Genomic DNA, 18684 nt, shown 5'->3' with positions numbered 1-18684 from the left:
TTTTTGCATTATAAAGCAGGAAACACACTGTGGTTACAATAGGTTTCATTGTGTTTGGAGTCCAAATGAGGAACTTTAATACAATTGAAAGCAGAAGCTCAGGATCATTTCACTTCACTTTAAATTAATTGTTTCTAAAAAAAATAAAACTGAGACAGTGGCAACCATGCAGCTGTGCTATATGGCTTCCTTCCTGGGTCCTTGACTAGAAGACTGTTTAAGCAACTGTTGCCAGATTAATACAGGCAGGCTGTGGGGAAAGGGCCTCTTCTTATGGCTGTGCCTACACAGGAGAGGAACTTCTGTTGTTCCAACAAAGAATGTGTTTCAATAGCAGAACCAACAACACTTCAGTTCAGCAGGATGAAACTTTAGATTTTAAAAAAAGAAGAAAGTTTGTAAACAACTGCAAAGTGGCTGAGTTGAAATGATTGTTTTATTAGTGCAATATGACATTGATACACTTAGACATTATGATGCTAACTTGAAACCACATTAGTTTTATTGTTACAAGGTGTGTGTGTGGGGGGGGGGTGTTAAAATCGGATCTGTTTCTTAGTAGTATGTTTATAAAACAAGAATGAAAAATTAAAGAGTCTGTTTATCTTTTAAACACTTTAAATCAGATATACTGGTGCAGGAGTATGTCAGATTCGGATCCTTGGACACATATTTGAAAAAGAGCAAAAATTCTATCAATATCTTGTGGAAATTGGAAGTTGCCAAACAGTTGGCATTGGCCATGCATTTTCTGGTAAGTCGTTTTTTTCTTTTTTAGGTGATGGTCAAATTCATATGCTTGTTTTTTTATCTATACATATTATACAAACACACACAAAAATCTACATTAAAAGATCATTATTACGCAGTCAAGCACTCAAAAGTTAGGAAATGCTAGAATTAAGGCTGCCTGTGCAGCCTAGTTCAGCCCCTTTGTGAGTATGCATGAAGATAGTCTTTAAGTATATCAGAGGTTGGCAACCTTTCAGAAGTGGTGTGCCAAGTCTTCATTTATTCACTATGATTTAAGGTTTCCCGTGCCAGTAATACAGTTATACATTTTTAGAAGGTCTCTTTCTATAAGTCTATAATATATAACTAAACTATTGTTGTATGTAAAGTAAATAAGGTTTTTTAAATGTTTAAGAAGTTTCATTTAAAATTAAATTAAAATGCAGAGCCCCCTTGACCTGAGACCAAGACCCAGGCAGTGCGAGTGCCACTGAAAATCAGCTCACGTGCTGCCTTTGGCATGCGTGCCATAGGTTGCCTACCCCTGAATTACATAATCACATACTATTTTTTCCACAGGATCCATGCCTCATTCAGTTCACAGAATGGACAGTGTTCAGTTAATGAGCAGCTAATTCAGTATTTTGTTTTTCCTTATTGTTCAATTTGTGGATGTAGGCCTAATTTACTGCACACTGGTCATGCACTACTCTGAAGACAGCATTATTAATTCTGTCATAGGTTTTTCTGTAGCACTTATTTCAGTGGTGGGCAACCTGAGGCCCTTGGGCCGCATGTAGCCCATCAGGGTAATGGTAACTGGCTTATTGATATAGTATCTGAGTGCATCACAAGCGTTAATTAATTTATCCTCACAACATCCTTATCCCCATTTGATGGCTGGGAAGCTGAGGCACAAAGAGAGGTCAAAAGTGTCCACTAAGGCAGCATTCAACTGTCTTAATGACAAGACCCTCCCTTTATTTTCTGCAATCCCCTACCTCGTTCACTACACACTTTCCAACTTCTGCAATAAATGGGGCAGAGGTCCTACGAAAAGCAGCCTCCTTTACCATGAAATCCTGATTCATGCCCAGAGCAGATCCATCTTAGTCACTAAATGAAGCAGGGGACCTGTGAAAAAAAAGTGTGTGTTTATGCAATTAAAGACTATATCATAATGCATATGAATAACGGAGATGAATTAAGGTTGCACAGGCAGCCTTAATTCTGGTATTTTCTAATTTCTGAGTGTTTCACTTTGCAACCTTAATAATAATCTTCTAGCATAGCCTTGTGTGTATGATTTCCTAGGTTTTTTTTTTTTTAAAAAAAGCAAACTGGAAAAATAGAAATTCCATCATATGGTTCCTCAGTAGCGTTGGAATCTTTAGATCCACCTGACAGACATCTGGCACTTGAGGTAATGGAGTAACTGCTACCATTGTCATCCTCTGTGTGAACCAGCACTAAAGGGAGATGAGACACTCACCCTGATAATGGGTTTCACAGATATTTGCCAGCACCAGAAGACTGGTGAGACTCGGCTGTCTTGAGTTCCATTCCAGGCTTTGGAGGGGAGTGTGTTCTAATGGGCACAGACTTTTGCACATTCCACCAAGCTGATTTCTGCTGCCCCATCCCCATCAACCTGTGCCTGTCCCAGTCCTTTCTCTTTCTCACCCCTGGCTACTTGTGACAGTCTCAATCTCCTTGCCTTCCCAATTCAAGTCCCTACTCCTCAGGCGTCTCATCCCAGTCCCAGTCTTTCTTTCCCCAGCCATCTCCTTTGAGTTTTCTTTCAGAGTCAGAATCTCTGCTCTCCACATCCAGCCCAGGCTTCTTGCCCAACTAATCTGAGTTTCCCCCTCCAACTCCCAGTCCCAGTTTCTCTCCTCCAGTCCCAGTCTCACCAGACTCCTTGTCCCAATCTACTTCTTTCTCTCTCTCCCAATTCAGATGACTTCCCCCTCTGTGCTGCCTGGGTGCCAGCAGGGAGGGTCACTGAAGGATAGGAGAGATAGGCCTTGCTCTCAGTTCTAGCTCCCAGCGCATTACGGTTCAGAGTAGCAGTTACAGGGAAAGTCCTTCTGAGCCTTTGTAGCCCTGAGCCGGACCATGCTTAGCTAATCTGTGGGGATGATGCATGCACAGTTAGTCGGCACCAGGATCCGTGAGAGGCTCCAGCATGCTCAGTGAGGATGCAGTTTGTGGAGATTTTAGCTGTTAATGTTGAAGAAATCTTTACTGCGTTTGCAAGCTGCGATTATTTTCAAAGGCTTATCACTTGGGCAAATTTGGGTGGATTTTCATGAGGATGGCAAAAGGTACATACATCCCTGACACACATGCCATCCCTGCCCAATTTTAAGTCCTTGCTCCAAAGCACAGAGGCAGTAGAGCATTTCAGGTGAAATGTCTTAATTTTTTAACCTGAGCAAGGTAATGTATATTTTCTTATCCTTCTCAAAAACAACTGAACCATTCTGGCTGAAATTTTCCAAGAAAACTGAGCCTGAGGCAGACATCAGGCATGAAAAATTTCACCCTTGACAGGCAAAGTTTCATAAAGTTATAAGCAACTGGGCATAGGGCCTTATAATGGGAGGTGTTGGGCAATGTGAATAATGGAGGGTGCTACCAGCCCTGCCTGTAATTAAGGGCTGATCTGTGATTCCCACTGAAGTTAAAAGGGACTTGAAAGCAGAAGAGGGGACAGAATTAGTCCCATCTGAGAGTTAGCCACTTAAAAGATTCTAGGCTAAATTCTGCTCTCAGACATACGCAGGCTGCTCCCATTTCAGTCAAGAAGGTTAGTGCCTATGTAAGGACAGAACTTTGCAAGCCACTTCAATGCCCTACATCATTTTTCTCCTTCTTAACCTCTCCTCTTGTGTCCCACTATTCTTCTGCCTTCTCCCTACCCTCCTCTAAATCTTCTCCCCGGACTGTATCCTTTACTTCTTTGTTACTATGTTAGTATCATTCCTTCTCTCATGCTGCTCCATAAACAGCTCTTATTTTGTCCTGTTTTGTTTGCCAAATGGTCTCCTCTTTCCTCCTTGGAAATCCCAACTTAAAAATAACTTCTTCCAGGAATCATGCCTACCATTTCCCCCTTCATTTTCCTATGCTCAATATAAATTACCTTCTAATAGTGTTAATAGCTAACACCGGTAAAAGCTGCTGCCTTTTTCAAATTACTAATATACTTCAGGCCTTATTTGGTGTCTGCCTAGCTGTAGAACATATGTTAAAGCTATCCAAATTTTAAATCTAGATAGATAATGGACATAATTTTAACCAATATTTAAATTTTCTAGTGAGTTGGAGAAGAATTAGCTGTGTCATTTTATTCCTGCCTGCAATATGTGATCCAGTTAATTTCCTAGACTAACACTTTTTTTTTAAATGCCTTCTAGATTTTACCTGTGTATTTACATAAAAATGTATTTTTCTTTATTAGGAAGATAAAAGCCTGGTTCATGGAAATGTATGTGCAAAAAATATCTTGCTTATCAGAGAAGAAGATAGGAAGTCTGGAAACCTTCCGTTTATCAAGCTTAGTGATCCTGGCATCAGCATGACAGTTTTGCCAAAAGACAGTAAGTCTTGGAGTCACCTATCTTGGCTATTGTTTGTAACATTGAAAATATTTGTATTTTTATTCCTCAAGCCTCTCATTGTACTGATTGTTTATTGTGATAAGCTCCTCCAGCCTTTCTCCAGTCCCTAAAACATCATCCTAGACAGCAGTTAAAACTGTATCCTGTTATCAACAAATGGCTATAGGAAACAAAGTCAAAATTTTCTGCTGGGTGGTTTTGTTTTATTTTAAGTAAGTCTATACAAACACACAAACAGGTTAAGATGACCTATATATCCATAATATGCTGCTGTTCTGTGACTTTTACAAGCTGTGAAATGCTTTCAAATGGAATAAAAATATTAATATTAATAGGACAACATGTACAAGTGGATGCATCTGATGATTGACTACTAGATGGATATATAATGTATCCATTCTCACTGTCTCCCCTTTTTTGTCTTTTAAAGTTGACACTGTCAGGTGAAGATTCTTATATTCTTAAACAGGTTTCCTTAGCTGTGTTACAAATAACACCTTAGATTATTCAAATTGGAAGCATTTTTAAAATGTAAAGTACTAGTCTTCATTGATATTGTTTGCTATATTCAGTTTGGAAGATGAAAGCAGAATAATCCATTTGGTTTGAATCAGTTTTACTTTATAGTTTATATACATTGGCAGGATGCTGCAATCTTTGGAATGTGATGGTGACGTTATACAATAAACTTTCCACTGAATTTTTTACAAGTTGCAATATTTCTTTTGATGGTAGTCTTTTTATGTAAACTTAATGTCAAGAATCCTAAATCTTGGGTCTAAATTGATCTGACAGTATCCTTTAACTTGTTACCCCAGTCAGTTTTAGTTTTGATCAGATAATGAAGATTCAAACAATTGAATTCCTCTGGATGCACACTGCTGCTTGTTGCAGAGTCAGCATGTTGTGCCCCATCTGAAAACTACTAAGCATGTGCCTCTGGTTTTTCACCCTCTCAATCTTGTGTGAGAAGTACTGTTTCTTGATGGTAGTGGGAAAGGGCATCATGTCAGAGCAACAACATGATGTAGAAATTCCTTAAATCTGGCTTCATGGGGCTATAAAGAGAAGACAGTCAATGAAGTTTTAAAATTAGAAGCAATGATACTTCATCCTAGTTATAAGTGTTCATCATTTATGCGTGTGTCATTTAGCATATACTATTGAAGAACAGGAACGCAGAAGAGTTTGAAGTATTTCATTCTAAAAAATAAGAGATAATTGTAGAAATTCAAATTTTTACTAATTCTAATGTGTTTAAGTAGAATTTGCAGATGAAAGTAGACACTTCAGTATTATTCATGACCAGTTGTGTTTTCATGATTACATAGTTCTTCTTGAAAGGATACCCTGGGTTCCACCTGAATGCATTGAAAATCCTAAACAGCTAAGTTTGGCAACAGACAAGTGGAGTTTTGGGACCACTTTATGGGAAATCTGCAGTGGGGGAGACAAGCCTCTTGGTGCACTGGATTCTCCCAGAGTAAGTATTGGCAAGTAGAGTTTGTTGTTACTGTATCTGTGAACACCATGTTTCTTTGTTGACTATACTTTCTAGTCACCTTTAAAATGCATTTTTAGTGCAGTATCGTGTTGAGTCTTGCAGAGAGTCCAAACCCTAAATTATCCAATGCAAAAGCATTTACAGGTATAAAAATGTCTCTAAAAATAGAGTATACCTCTACCCCGATATAACGCTGTCCTCAGGAGACAAAAAACTCACCGTGTTATAGGTGAGATCGCGTTATATCAAACTTTCTTTGGCCCCCCTTGTTCCCTGACTGCCCCCTCCAGAGACCCCCATCCCTAATCACTGCCAGGACCCCACCCAACCCCCCTTCTACCTGTGCCCTGACTGCTCTGACCCCTATCCCCTCCACCCCCCCCAGGCACTCACCAGCAGCGGCTGGAAGCAGAGCAGCCCTGCCCCAGCCCACTCCATTGCGTCACCTCCCAGCTGTGGCGCTCCGCTTCCTGCCCCCAGTGAGTGCGGGAAGGTTGGGGAAAGGATGCTCCCCCGCATTCACCTGTGGCGGGAAACGGAGCGCCATAGCGGGGAGCTGGCGGAGTGGAGCTGGCTGGGGCCGCGTCGCTCCGCTTCCCGCCGCCAGTGAGTACGGGGAGGTTGGCGAAAGGACGCCCCCCATACTCATCTGTGGCGGGAAGTGGAGTGCTGCAGCTGGGAGCTGGTGGAGTGGAGCAGGCTGGGGCCGGGCTGCTTCGCTTCTGCCGCTGCTGGTGTGTGTGTGGGGGATCCCTTCCCCCAAACCCCCTCCCTCAAGTGACGTGGCTGGGGCTGGGGCGAGGGAAGCAGAGAAGGCTGCTCTTGGCCCCCTGCACAACTCTGGGACTGTGGGGCCCCCAAAAGTGCCCTCCCACAGCTCCTGCCCCCCAGACTCTGGGTGGGAGGAGTCTCTGACCGCCCCTGAGGCCCTCTGCCCCTTATCAACCCCCCAGCCTGGTCCAGCACCCATAACACACTGCTCAGAGCAGCATGTCAGAGCTTTACCGTGTTATATGCGAACCCGCATTATACTGGGTCGCGTTATATCGGGGTAGAGGTGTACAACTCTAAAAATTTCCAAAATTATTGCTCTGTAATATTGCAGGTCTTTCCTGCAGTCATATTTAGTCCATCTCTCTTGAAAATTGTCAGGAGAGTCCACTAAACACAAAATCCAACCCTTTTCAGAGCTTTACACAAACTCACTTGTACCCATCACAAAAGCCTAATCTTGCCTGTGGCTTCTACTGCAATTTCCCAATAGCTCCCTCAATCAGCTTATTTAATAACATATTCGTAGCAGAGCCACTGGATACTTATCTGGAAGGAGAAACATCTGAGATACTAGCCCCCTCTGACTCATCCACACTTTCTCATAGTCAGAATAAGGGTAGAGACAGACCTCAGCCAGCCTACAGGTGGGCAAAACTTTCTTACTGCTTCATCCTAGTTAGGCTGCACAGAATCACCTGTGCAAAGGAAATAAGTTGGTCTTTCTCATTTAAACCAGAAATGGCTGTTCTGCCGCAGATATCATGTTTGTCACAAAGCCGCTGGAATGATATTATACGCTAAAGCATCTTGTATGTCTTTAATCCTAGAAGTTACAGTTTTATGAGGATAGGCACCAGCTTCCTGCTCCAAACTGGACAGAACTAGCAAATCTTATAAATAACTGTATGGATTATGAGCCAGATTTCAGACCTTCTTTCAGAGCCATTATACGTGATCTTAACAGTTTGTTCACGCCAGGTAAGAAAGGAAAGGGAATGGATTTTTGGTAGAAGGTTGTAAACTCTTTGGGGCGGGAGCTGTTGTTTTGTTCTGTGTCTATAGAATGCCTAGAATAATGGGATCCTGGTCCAAGGCACCACCACAACATAAACAACAGACATCAAAATTAATATATTTTATTGTTTTCCAATTTGCTATTAAAAGAGAATTTTACCTATGGATCATTCAAAACATTTTCATGGTATTTTAAATACTGATTTCAATTACATTGGCAAGATTGCAGTCCTAGCTTCTTAGTGAAGTACATTATATCAATTATCCTTGTACTTTCTCCCAGTAGCTGGGATAAATACTTCTAAACTTGCTACTGTTCCTGCAGACATACTCCCTAGTTATCAAATTCCCATCTGATTTTTGAATGTTGTGCCCCCTAGAAAAAGGGCCATTGCACAGTAGGTCTTATAGTTAAACCAGCAAGGATTGGTTTGCAAAAATGCATGTTTGAAAATTCTTAAGAGAAGGGTCACTATGAGTCAGCTGTCAAGACCAATCTCTTTTTTTGGCCCAGCAGCATCCAGAGTGTCACTCCAATTTGCTGGTTTGTAATAACTCATTCTTTATGGCAGCAACTTAGTATCTGATATTTATTTAGGAAACTGAGTTCAATCCACTGTTAATATTCTATTATGCTCTGGATAGACATAGACAAGGAAGGGGGAGCATGTCAGCAAAATGACATTTGCCCTTTCATCATTTTTTTTGTTTATTTTTGCCCAGATTATGAGCTATTGACAGAAAATGACATGTTGCCAAACATGAGGATTGGTGCTCTTGGGTTTTCTGGGGCGTTTGAAGACAGGGACCCAACGCAGTTTGAAGAGAGACACCTAAAGTTCTTACAGCAACTTGGCAAGGTAGGAAGCTCTAAACTTTAACTGACTGGAAGAAATAAGGTTACTTAGGTGTAACTGAGGTTCTTTGAGATGACTTTGCATGTTCTCATTTATGGATGATTTGCCACGTGAAAGGAAGTTTTGAACTCTAAAACCTGGTCTGCACTAGAAAATTAGGTCGGTTTAACTGCATCTGTCAAGCATGTGAAAAATCCACACTCCTGAGTGGCATTGTTAAACTGACCTATGTCACCCTCTAGACAGCACTAGGTTGATGGAAGCATTCTTCCATTGACCTAGCTACTGCCTCTTGGGGGATGAATTACCTATTTCTCCCTCTCGTTGGTGTAGACAGCATCTTCACTGAAACACTACAGCAGCACAGCTGTAGCATTTGAAGTGTAGACAAGCCCTAAGTGTCTGGAAGAATCTCACCTTTCAATTTCCTCCTGGAAATTATACATCATTTTCATTGCACCCTTGTGTTATTGGAATAAATTGTGTAAACACGGTTCCAGACAGATATAAGCACAATGCACATTCCTTCCAGATTTGCCTGTCAGTCACTGCGTAGGGTATCACTAAACGAAATAGAATAGAACAGAACTCTGGGATGGAATCTCTGCACTGAATCTAGTGGCACTGAGTGGTTAAAAGTTTACTAACACCTTGATAGACTGATCTTTTCCCATTTTTGTTTTCTGCTCTTAGATTCATTTAAAATTGCTCCTGAGCTCTTCTGCATAGTAACTGATTATTTTTTTGTATCTGAACTATCCTGAATAGGGCAACTGAGTGTCTCTTAAAACTGAGGATGTCTCTGTTAACAGGGGCTGGCACTGAAAGTGTTATGCTGCAGAAACCAGTGTTTGGCTACATGTTTTGCAGACCTCTGCAGACTGGCTGCATGAAGGTGCTGCCAGCCAGCAGTCCTGATGAAACTGATGGACCCCCAGCTAAGCACATGTGCTTTTTGAGAACCACTCCCCATCATGCTTGTCACATGTTAACATGCTGCACACACGGAATCAGAGACTCTAGTAACACTGCCCCCATATGCAGATGGTTTGTGGTAGAGTACAGGAGACAGAAGAGTTGGTTTCTCAGGCAGAAGAAGGGAGACACTGAACTGAGGGTGAATAAGTGAGGCAGGGGATAGTTCTGGGAACAGCTAGTTAGGAAGGAGAGGAAATGAACAGAGCAGAAACTTATGGTCAGGAAAATGAAGACAGGCATAGAAAATAAGTTAGCAAAATGCAAGGGTTGGGGGGAGAAGGACACAATAGAAAGACAAATGGAGAAGATCAAAAATGAAGGAGAATTGGGGAATGGGGCAGGATATTGGCCCACAGATTAGAGTCAAAAATACTGTAAAGGCGCAGCAATAGCTGAAACCTGTTAAGAAGCTGCAGTGGAGTCAATGCTGTTTTTATCCCTTCCCATCCTTTACTGCTACATGTCCCAGCTATTAATTCTGAAGTGTGAGTGGGAAGAAATTGAGGAGGCAGAGAAGGAACAGAGGTTGTTCCCACCTCCTCAACCTGCTTCCCAAACACATCTTCCCCAGTCCCACCTAAACTGTCCCCTGTGGTACTCATTCGCCTCCCACCTCAACACCTGGTGTCCTGGATTTTCATTTTGAAAATCTGGTCCCTTTAATCCTGGTGGAGTTGTACACAGGTAATTAGGAAATGACTGTGACGTGGGCTTTTTTACTTTAAGTGTTTCTGTTTTGGTCTAGGGTAACTTTGGCAGTGTCGAGATGTGCCGGTATGACCCACTACAAGACAATACTGGAGAGGTGGTGGCTGTAAAAAAGCTACAACACAGCACAGAAGAGCACCTACGAGATTTTGAAAGGGAAATTGAAATCCTTAAATCCCTGCAGCACGATAACATTGTTAAGTACAAGGGAGTATGCTACAGTGCTGGTATGTAAAGCGTTTAACATAGAATCATAGAACTGGAAGGGACCTCGAGAGGTCATCTAGTCCAGTCCCCTGCACTCAAGGCAGGACTAAGTATTATCTAGACCATCCCTGACAGGTGTTTGTTCATCCTTGCTCACACTGCTTATTAATCAAAACAAAGCCAGAACTCATTAAATGTTTTCATGTTGTTGGATACATTTCCTGACTTTATCAGAGCTTTTATAGATGCATAGCAAAAGAATCAGTGTCCATCATACAGTGCTTCATTATGCCAAATGAACATGATTTCATTTAGTTAATCTGTTGCAGTTATAGACGACTATTCTCTGATACAATTTTTACTTTTAAAAAAGCTATTTGCAACTAATCACACTGTAAAGTACAGACAAAAGTCCATGTAGAAAGTCATGAAAAGTTCCATAAAAATGTGGAGGAACCAAAATATTTCTTCCCCTTTTTGTTTTTGACTCACTGCCGTCTCACCAGAGTGGACTCCACTTCATAGACTTCCTCTATGAGACGTGAATAGCCAGGGAACATTTTAGAAGCTTTAAAGAGATGGAGTGAAATCCTGGCTCTGTTGAAGTCAGTGGGAGTTTTGCCATTCTGATTGGTAGCGTCAGAATTTCACCCATGGTCTTTGCTTTAAAAAGTCTTATTTTCAAACGAAAATGAAGAAGCTCTTCAAGCTGTTAACATTGCTAACCAACTTGATGGCAGCCACTGTCTTCACCTGTGTAGCGAGGTGGAACTTTAAAAGCTTAATTTCAATTTTGTGTTGGGGGTGCTAGTTAAAGCATGAATCAAATATAACTTTGGACATAGTAATAGTCTCTTGCTTCAGAAATAAACATTTTCACTTCACCTTCACATGTATTTTAAGTAAATATCATGGCTGTGCCTCAGTGCTTAACTTTCAGCAGTAGCATAGTGTAGGTACACAAATTTGCATTTATGTTAATATGGATTTAAGTAGATAAATGCACATTGCTGGTCAGGCTAAAGGACAATAACTAAGCATTTGCTGACACAGTGTTTAATTAAAAATATGTTCAGGGGTTAAAGAAAAGTTTAAATACATTTCTGTGATTGTGTCCCCTTACAGTGCAGTAACAATTTGATTTATTTTAGGTAAATGAAAATGTGGAAGAAGATTGCCTTTGTAAATTCTGATTTCAAAGAAAGCAGGACTAAATTGCTGAATAACTTCACTCACTCATTTTTCTAATCAAAACCAGGATTAGTTGGAATTTAGTAGATTTGCTCTCGCTTGCTGCCTCATTGGAGTCATTTTTTTCCCTAGGGCCTACAGGCTTTGAACATTTTTGTTGAGCTTGTCTGTGGCCTCTCATCCTACCCTGCAAAGGAGGTCTTTGTTCTCTTGAGAGAAACCGATCAGTAATCTTTTCCTAAAAGATGATAATATAATGATAGCCTGCTGTGCTCAGGAAGAAATCCCCCACCTCTTTCCCTCCTCTCCCCGCACTGCATACTGTTGGGTAGGTGTATTAGTGTTAAGATTTGTTTCTTCTTCTGAAGCAACAGATATTGCCTGATACTGGAGCAAGATAGTGTATTTCATGAACAAGTGAAATGAGCCAGTATGGCATACTCAGTTTGTGAACTACAGAGGGCATTAATGTTCATTCAGTGATCCAGGTACAATATTTGACTCACCGTCCACGTGTGACGGTAAATTCCAGGGGCTGAATCTGTGCTATGTGAAGCAGCGTTTCGTTTTAGTCTGTGTTCTTCCCATTTATTTCACAAATGATGTATTATGGCACAGAGTAAAACTGAGAGTCTCATCAACTTTCATTATGCTCCTTCCTTAGAAAATAGTTGGAGAAAAATTGTCTGCTTTGGAGCCTCTTAAAAAGGGCCTAAATCTATTTCATTGTCAGTTTTTTGGGCTTAGCAGAATTTATTGAAGAATCTTGTGCTATTTAAAGTGTACTCTAGATAAGGCACTTGAGTATTTCTGGTTATAAAATTGCTGGTAAACTAATAGAGAATTCTCCTTCGCTCCTGTGACTGTTTCTTCAATTATGGAGTCATTAGTTTGCTTTAGGTTGAATGCTTCTGTCTGTATATTTATTTACTTTACTAGAGAAGTGTCCAGCTGTGAGAATTTGAGGTTTGAGAGAGAGGATGTCTAGGTATTCATAGAAGACAATGTTTACATATACAGCACACAAAATCCATGTGTTTTGCTCAAGTCATTGTGTGCATTCTGGGCATGTTGGCACTGTGTAAAATAAAACATCGATCAAATTTTAGAAGTTCTTTCTTTAAGATCTTCTCTGCACTGGAAGAATACATGGTGTTTACTAATGTGATTTTAAACATGTAGACAGGGACAAGTATGTGTTTAATATTGTGTTCATTAATGTGATACTCTTTCCTATTGACTTCACTTCAGTTCTGCATGGATGCAGTGGTATGCTCGTGCATTGGCCCCTGCAAAATTGAAGCTTTATGTGCTGTGTGGCTGGGACCCCTGAACATACCCATGTAACTGGATTGTCACTCCTACTTCTTTCCAGCTCTCTGAGGTGGCTTACCACATGGAGTGTCTTCCCCCATGTGCCGTTGGTGGCACTCTATATATGACCTCCTGATTTTGTATTCCCTGCTGAGATGTTGTGCCATAACGACTCCAGATTTCTCAGGATGCCCTGATACAAACGTGGTTGGGCATTGTGATAGTATGAACGTGCAAACATGTCTGACACATAACTGTGTTGTGTCCTGCTCTGTGGACATAATTCAACTTTGACTTTATTGTATCTAGGTCAAAGGAGAGTGTCGTGGCCTGGTTACAAAACCAGGGTGGTACATATAGTGCAGATGGGGCCAAGGTTAAAACTGCAAATCTATCCATCTTATTTCCATCCAGAGTGAGAATGTGGTGTGCTACAGGCTATGTAAGACTGTTCTGAACTACACATGTTCTGATGGAGCAAGAATAGAAGAGTCTTCAGGGTGAAATATTTAAATATTTTCAGCACTGTTTGCTAGTAAATTTATTTGCAGATATATATATAATTATTTGTATTAAGAAATGACAAAAATCTAACCGTATATTCTGTATGTATTTAAAAAGGTCGTAGAAATCTGAGATTAATCATGGAATATTTACCATATGGAAGTTTGCGAGACTATATTCAGAAGCACAAGGAGAGGCTGGATCACAAGAAACTTCTGCAGTATACGTCTCAGATATGCAAGGTAAGAAAACCTTTAGGTGCTGTTAACAATGTACATACCTGCAGTCTGTTAGCAGTGCTTCCGTCTAAAGAATGTTTGTTGTTATATTGATTAGAAATGCCCGATTCAGCAAATGAATTGTTGTTTTCATTGTCAACACTGATTCACCATTTGTGAGTAGAACCGAGTAATTAGATGTCCTACTTCTCATAGGGTGACCCCACATCTCAGAAAACTAATCACCTTTTTGTTTGTTCTAAGCTAGGTTGGTCAAATGTCCTCTTAGATATTGGTGTTATGCACTTCTTCTTTTTGCGTGAAAGTAAAGCTTTCTGTAGTACATGCCAGTATACTCTTTAGCTGATAAAGATGTGAGCCGCAACAGAGGCACTGAAGCTTGTCTGTCTGCTGGCTCAGACAGAAAGCATGCCATCACTTCCACTTAGTTTGTGTTTGAAGCCATAAGGATATCTTTGCAGCCATAAGGGCTAGAACTTTTTTTTTTTTTTTTTTTTAAATAAAAGCTTAGGTTAGATTTTCCAGAATCTGATGACACCTAGGTATGCTTTCTATTCATCATGGGCTAGCAGATTTGTCAAGATCTTGTTGTTTAACTGTAATAGTACAATCCTCCCCATTTTCTGATCTTTTCTCTCACATTCGGTATTTTAACCCATGTTTCTTTGCTCCCCTGTCATCTCTTCTGTCCCTCTCTTTTCTCTGTCCCATTATTTCCTAAGCCTCACGGCTTGTAGCTGACACTTCGCAAGTCCTCTGCTATGAAAATCAGCACTCCCAGAGGCTGCTCTTCTTGTGACTAATGAGGATGCTTCTGTAGATGCCAGTTAGTGCAGCAGGAGCCTGTTGTGTGGTGGCGAAGTGCAGGAATCTGTGTGCAGTTCTGCAAAGTGCTGGGAGGTAGCGGAACAAGGAGAGGACTGGCCCTGTGCAAGTTTCCCTCCTCTGGATCCTGCTTTGGGAAGTTCTTGATACACTTTTGCTCTCTCCTAAACTAGCTTTGGAACCATTTGTCATTTTTTGAAGTCTGAATATTTTTTCTTTATACTTAAATTTCATTTAAACTCTTCAAGTGCCCACACTGAGAAAGTAACAAACGAAGTACACAGTAGCACTGCAACCAAATCTGGCCTTTCGGGCCCTACAAAGCCCAGCTATGAGCCTCTTGGATTTGGGGGCAACTAGAAATATAAAAGAGAATCTTCGCTTTTTTTTTTTTCTTTTTAATTAAAAACTTCTAGCCAGTTCTCTTGCAGAGATAACTTCACAAATATAGCTGATATAAACCAATTATTAGGTTGAAAAGAACAAGCACTTGGGATCCAGGTTCCACTTCTCCAGCAGGAGGCTGGTGGGACCTACAGATTGCCCACACACGTGCTTTCTACATAAAATGAGTTAATAAACTTTGGAATGTGTTTGAGAACTCTCTCTAACCCTTCCTCAGCTCTGAAAGGCAGCCCTTTCCTCATGGGTATGATGGTCGTGGATATTTGGGAGATGGGGAGTAGTGGCACAATTATTTTGAAGCCCTGGCCAGAATGCAAAAGCTGGTTCTGATTGCAACACAATGTTGAGAGAGGAGCTGCAGAAATCGTACTTGGCCGACTCTGTCTTCTAATTAGGAAAAAGATTGGAACTAATCACTGTAGGCAAAGTTACTGTTCTGAGGTGAGATTTTGTACCTGCTGTTTTTATTTATGCAGTTGTTCTTTTGGTCTAAAAGCGTATTCCATTAAGAGATCCAAGGAGTTATTTCATTTTTTTAAAATGTTGCTCTGGAGTTTTCAAAACTACTTTTCCTTGTCCTTTTCTGTCTATTACCTGCTGAAATGTCAATGGATTTATATAATGCTGGATCTTATCACCAATGACATTTTTTTCTAGACACTTTCTGTCTTGAGGGAAGCTAAAAGATAGTGAAGACATTGGACTCAGGTTCTGTTTGGCAGAGTTAGACTGTGGCCCATAATTTCCTTTCAATATGTGCATGACTCCCATTAAAATTAATGGAAATAAAAGGGACACATCGCTGGACAAATATATACCATGTGGTGTTACATAGCAAATAAATAATAGGCCCCTATGACAGCCCTGATTCAAATAAATCAATCTCTTGTGCATTTTATAAATTATAAACCATGGGGTTGTTTTCAGCCAAAGGCTTAGAGGTAGAGGAGGACAGCATTTCCATTTACGGTGTCTGAAACATAAGGAAATAGCTCCAAAGGTGGTATTCAGAAACAATACCAGTTTCCCAGTCCAGTGGCCTGACTGAGGAATCAGGACAGCCATGGAAGAAGCCAGGATTTGAGAGCGATGTCAGGTCTTGTGATGGAAACTAGGCCTGTCATGGAAGGGGCATATATGGATTGTAGAGCAAAATTGCCAGCTCTAATGTCATTAATGTGCCATCCACAGTGAGGCATTAAAAGCTTGCATCTGAGGGCATCAGGCCATCCTTCCGCCTGGCAACAAATAAAGTACTTGTACGCAATGGTGCCATCTAGTGCTATAAAGAAATTGAGGAAAAATCTGTTCAGAAAGATTGACAGAAGTCTGGGGCGAGTGGGGAAACGCTAAAGGAAAATATGTGACCTGCTCAGGGCCGGATTTCCAGTTAGGCACAGTAGGCACGTGCTAGGGGCACTGATACGCTAGGGATGCCTTACTTTTCCAAAACTGTGTGCAACATGAAGGTCAGCTGTAGGCGGGGGGAGGGTGGGCAGGGAGGGGAGCGCTGAAGATGTTGTCTCTAGGGGCGTCTAATGTGTAAATCTGACCCTGAACCTGCTGCCTCTGAGGTGCTCATCCTCAAAACATTATTCCTCTTGCACCATAGGTTTAATTTTTAGAGTCATACCGTGTAAGGCCAGAAGGAACCACCAGATCATCTAGTCTGACTTCTTGCATATCACACCTCTCCAGCACCACTCAGCACCCTCATATTACACCCAACAACCAAGATTAGACAAAAGTATTACAGCCCACAGGAGTATTATGTGCCACAGGCAGAGAGGCCCTGCAATGGCAAGGAAAATTTTTATGCCAAAAAGTTTGGTCAGCAGCCAAAATTTCAATGAGCAACGCTTGCTGGTTTTTAGATGCATTGAAGGAAAGGAAAGGATTCGTACAGAGTCATCGAACAGCTGGGTTCTGAATGTTTCCTAATTGTTATACATTGGAATTGGTCAGCTTCTAAAACACTCAGTGCTGCGTTGACTCCTCCCCCCCAGGTACAGCTGCTCAAACAGGATTTTCTCTTTAGCTACCATAAAAAACTATAGTTGGTTCCCCTCCCATAGGCATAGTTTGACTTCTTAGGGGGGCATCTTTAGTCCGGCCAATGGGGCCATGTGTGGAGGGGCAAATTATGCGCCTGTTTGAGGTTTGCAGTTGCGGGGGAAGCAACGCCCACCTTTTGTCCCTCCAAACTATGCCCATGTTCCCCCCTCTCATATTTCAGCAGTGACAAAAGGAATAGGCACCATAGCCAAACTGCTTCCTCCTGTAGGATGTTTGAGATCTGGGAAGAAGCAACAGCAGAACAGATGTCTTATTCAAGGCAGCATTGGTCATAGGTTGTTCCTACTCAGAGTATGAGAGTGAATGTTTGTGATGGTGAGTGCTAGTGGGGATGTGAGGAAGATCACACAGGTTGTGGGGATGAGAAAGGATGGATAGAACAAGCAAAGGAGAGAAGAGGAAGCAGAGCCAAGATTGGCAGTCAGACAGGGCTGGCTTGGTTGGCCCTTTGTGTTATCATGCAAGAAACTTAGTCTGGCTTTCATTCTGCCTGGAGGTCTGCCAGCACAGCATGTTTGGCCCCGGAGAGGGAGATACAGGAGCTGCCCTTCTCAATAAGCTAGGAGTAATGTTGCTGGGCTCAGAGGAGGGTCCAGTCCAGCTTCCCTCGGCTAAGGACATTTACTGCACCTTGAAGCATTAAGAAGCTCTCTCCAAAAAGATAGGCATTCAGACAAAACAGCTTACTATTCTTCCTGTATTTGGTTTAAACTTTCTGAACCAAATTCACCACTGCCATAGACAAATATGACTGCCTTTAAATTGATGAAATTACAGCCACTTATGCCAGAGCTAAATTTGGCCCTTTATCTCTTTTGAGTTTTAATAACAATTATTTAATTTCTGTATTATGTTTACACTTAGGGCATGGAGTATCTGGGCACAAAAAGGTACATTCACCGGGATCTAGCAACGAGAAACATCTTAGTGGAGAATGAGAACAGAGTTAAAATTGGGGACTTTGGACTGACAAAAGTCCTGCCACAAGACAAAGAATACTACAAAGTGAAAGAGCCTGGAGAAAGCCCTATATTTTGGTGAGTTTCCATTTGCTTCATGAAACAAGGATGGGTGTTTGTAGTGCACAGAGCTGGATTTTATTGCACTGAAAGATGCTAATATTTTTGCTTATTGTGGGGTCTAAAAGCCAAAGTCCGTAGCTGTGGCTCAGCATAAAACGTCATGCACAGGATTTTAGTTACTGTATAGAAATCTGTAAATGTGGATATTTACAAGCTGCTCTCATGAAGTTGTTAATAATATGTGTATTCTAGCTGTTTTTTTTTAAATTCTCTAATACAGTAACTCCTCATTGAACGTTGAGTTATGTTCCTGAAAAATGCGACTTTAAGCGAAACGATGTTAAGCGAATCCAATTTCCCTGTAAGAATGAATGTAAATGAGGGGGTTAGGTTCCAAGGAAATTTTTTTTGCCAGACAAAAGGCATTATATACATTTTAGACAATCTGACAAAGTGGGTATTCACCCACGAAAACTCATTCTCCAAAACGTCTATTAGGCCTGGTCTACACTACGCTTTTAAACCGATTTTAGCAGCGTTAAACCGATTTAATGCTGTACCCGTCCACACTACAAGGCCCTTTATATCGATATAAAGGGCTCTTTAAATCGGTTTCTGTACTCCTCCCCGACAAGAAGAGTAGCGCTAAAATCGGTATTACCATATCGGATTAGGGTTAGTGTGGCTGCAAATCGACAGTATTGGCCT

The 18684-nt window shown here is 41.2% G+C and overlaps 1 protein-coding gene across 4 annotated transcripts in view; it reads left to right on the top strand.

Moving 5' to 3' along the window:
* Positions 1-18684, top strand: part of JAK2 (Janus kinase 2) — a 168645-nt gene that overhangs the window by 130662 nt on the left and 19299 nt on the right. For all 4 annotated transcript variants that reach the window (XM_032777884.2, XM_032777893.2, XM_032777900.2 and 1 more), the window contains exons 14-21: positions 627-754; positions 4199-4337; positions 5690-5841; positions 7464-7614; positions 8374-8510; positions 10231-10420; positions 13527-13651; positions 17819-17991. In XM_032777884.2, the coding sequence (XP_032633775.1) occupies positions 627-754; positions 4199-4337; positions 5690-5841; positions 7464-7614; positions 8374-8510; positions 10231-10420; positions 13527-13651; positions 17819-17991 (1195 nt within the window). The remainder of the gene's footprint in view (positions 1-626; positions 755-4198; positions 4338-5689; positions 5842-7463; positions 7615-8373; positions 8511-10230; positions 10421-13526; positions 13652-17818; positions 17992-18684) is intronic.

Source organism: Chelonoidis abingdonii, chromosome 6, assembly GCF_003597395.2.
Source record: "Chelonoidis abingdonii isolate Lonesome George chromosome 6, CheloAbing_2.0, whole genome shotgun sequence".
In the NCBI taxonomy this organism is placed as follows: Eukaryota; Metazoa; Chordata; order Testudines; family Testudinidae; genus Chelonoidis; species Chelonoidis abingdonii.
The sequence above is the reverse complement of the archived record's forward strand: the minus strand, read 5'-3'. Positions and strand labels throughout refer to the sequence as shown.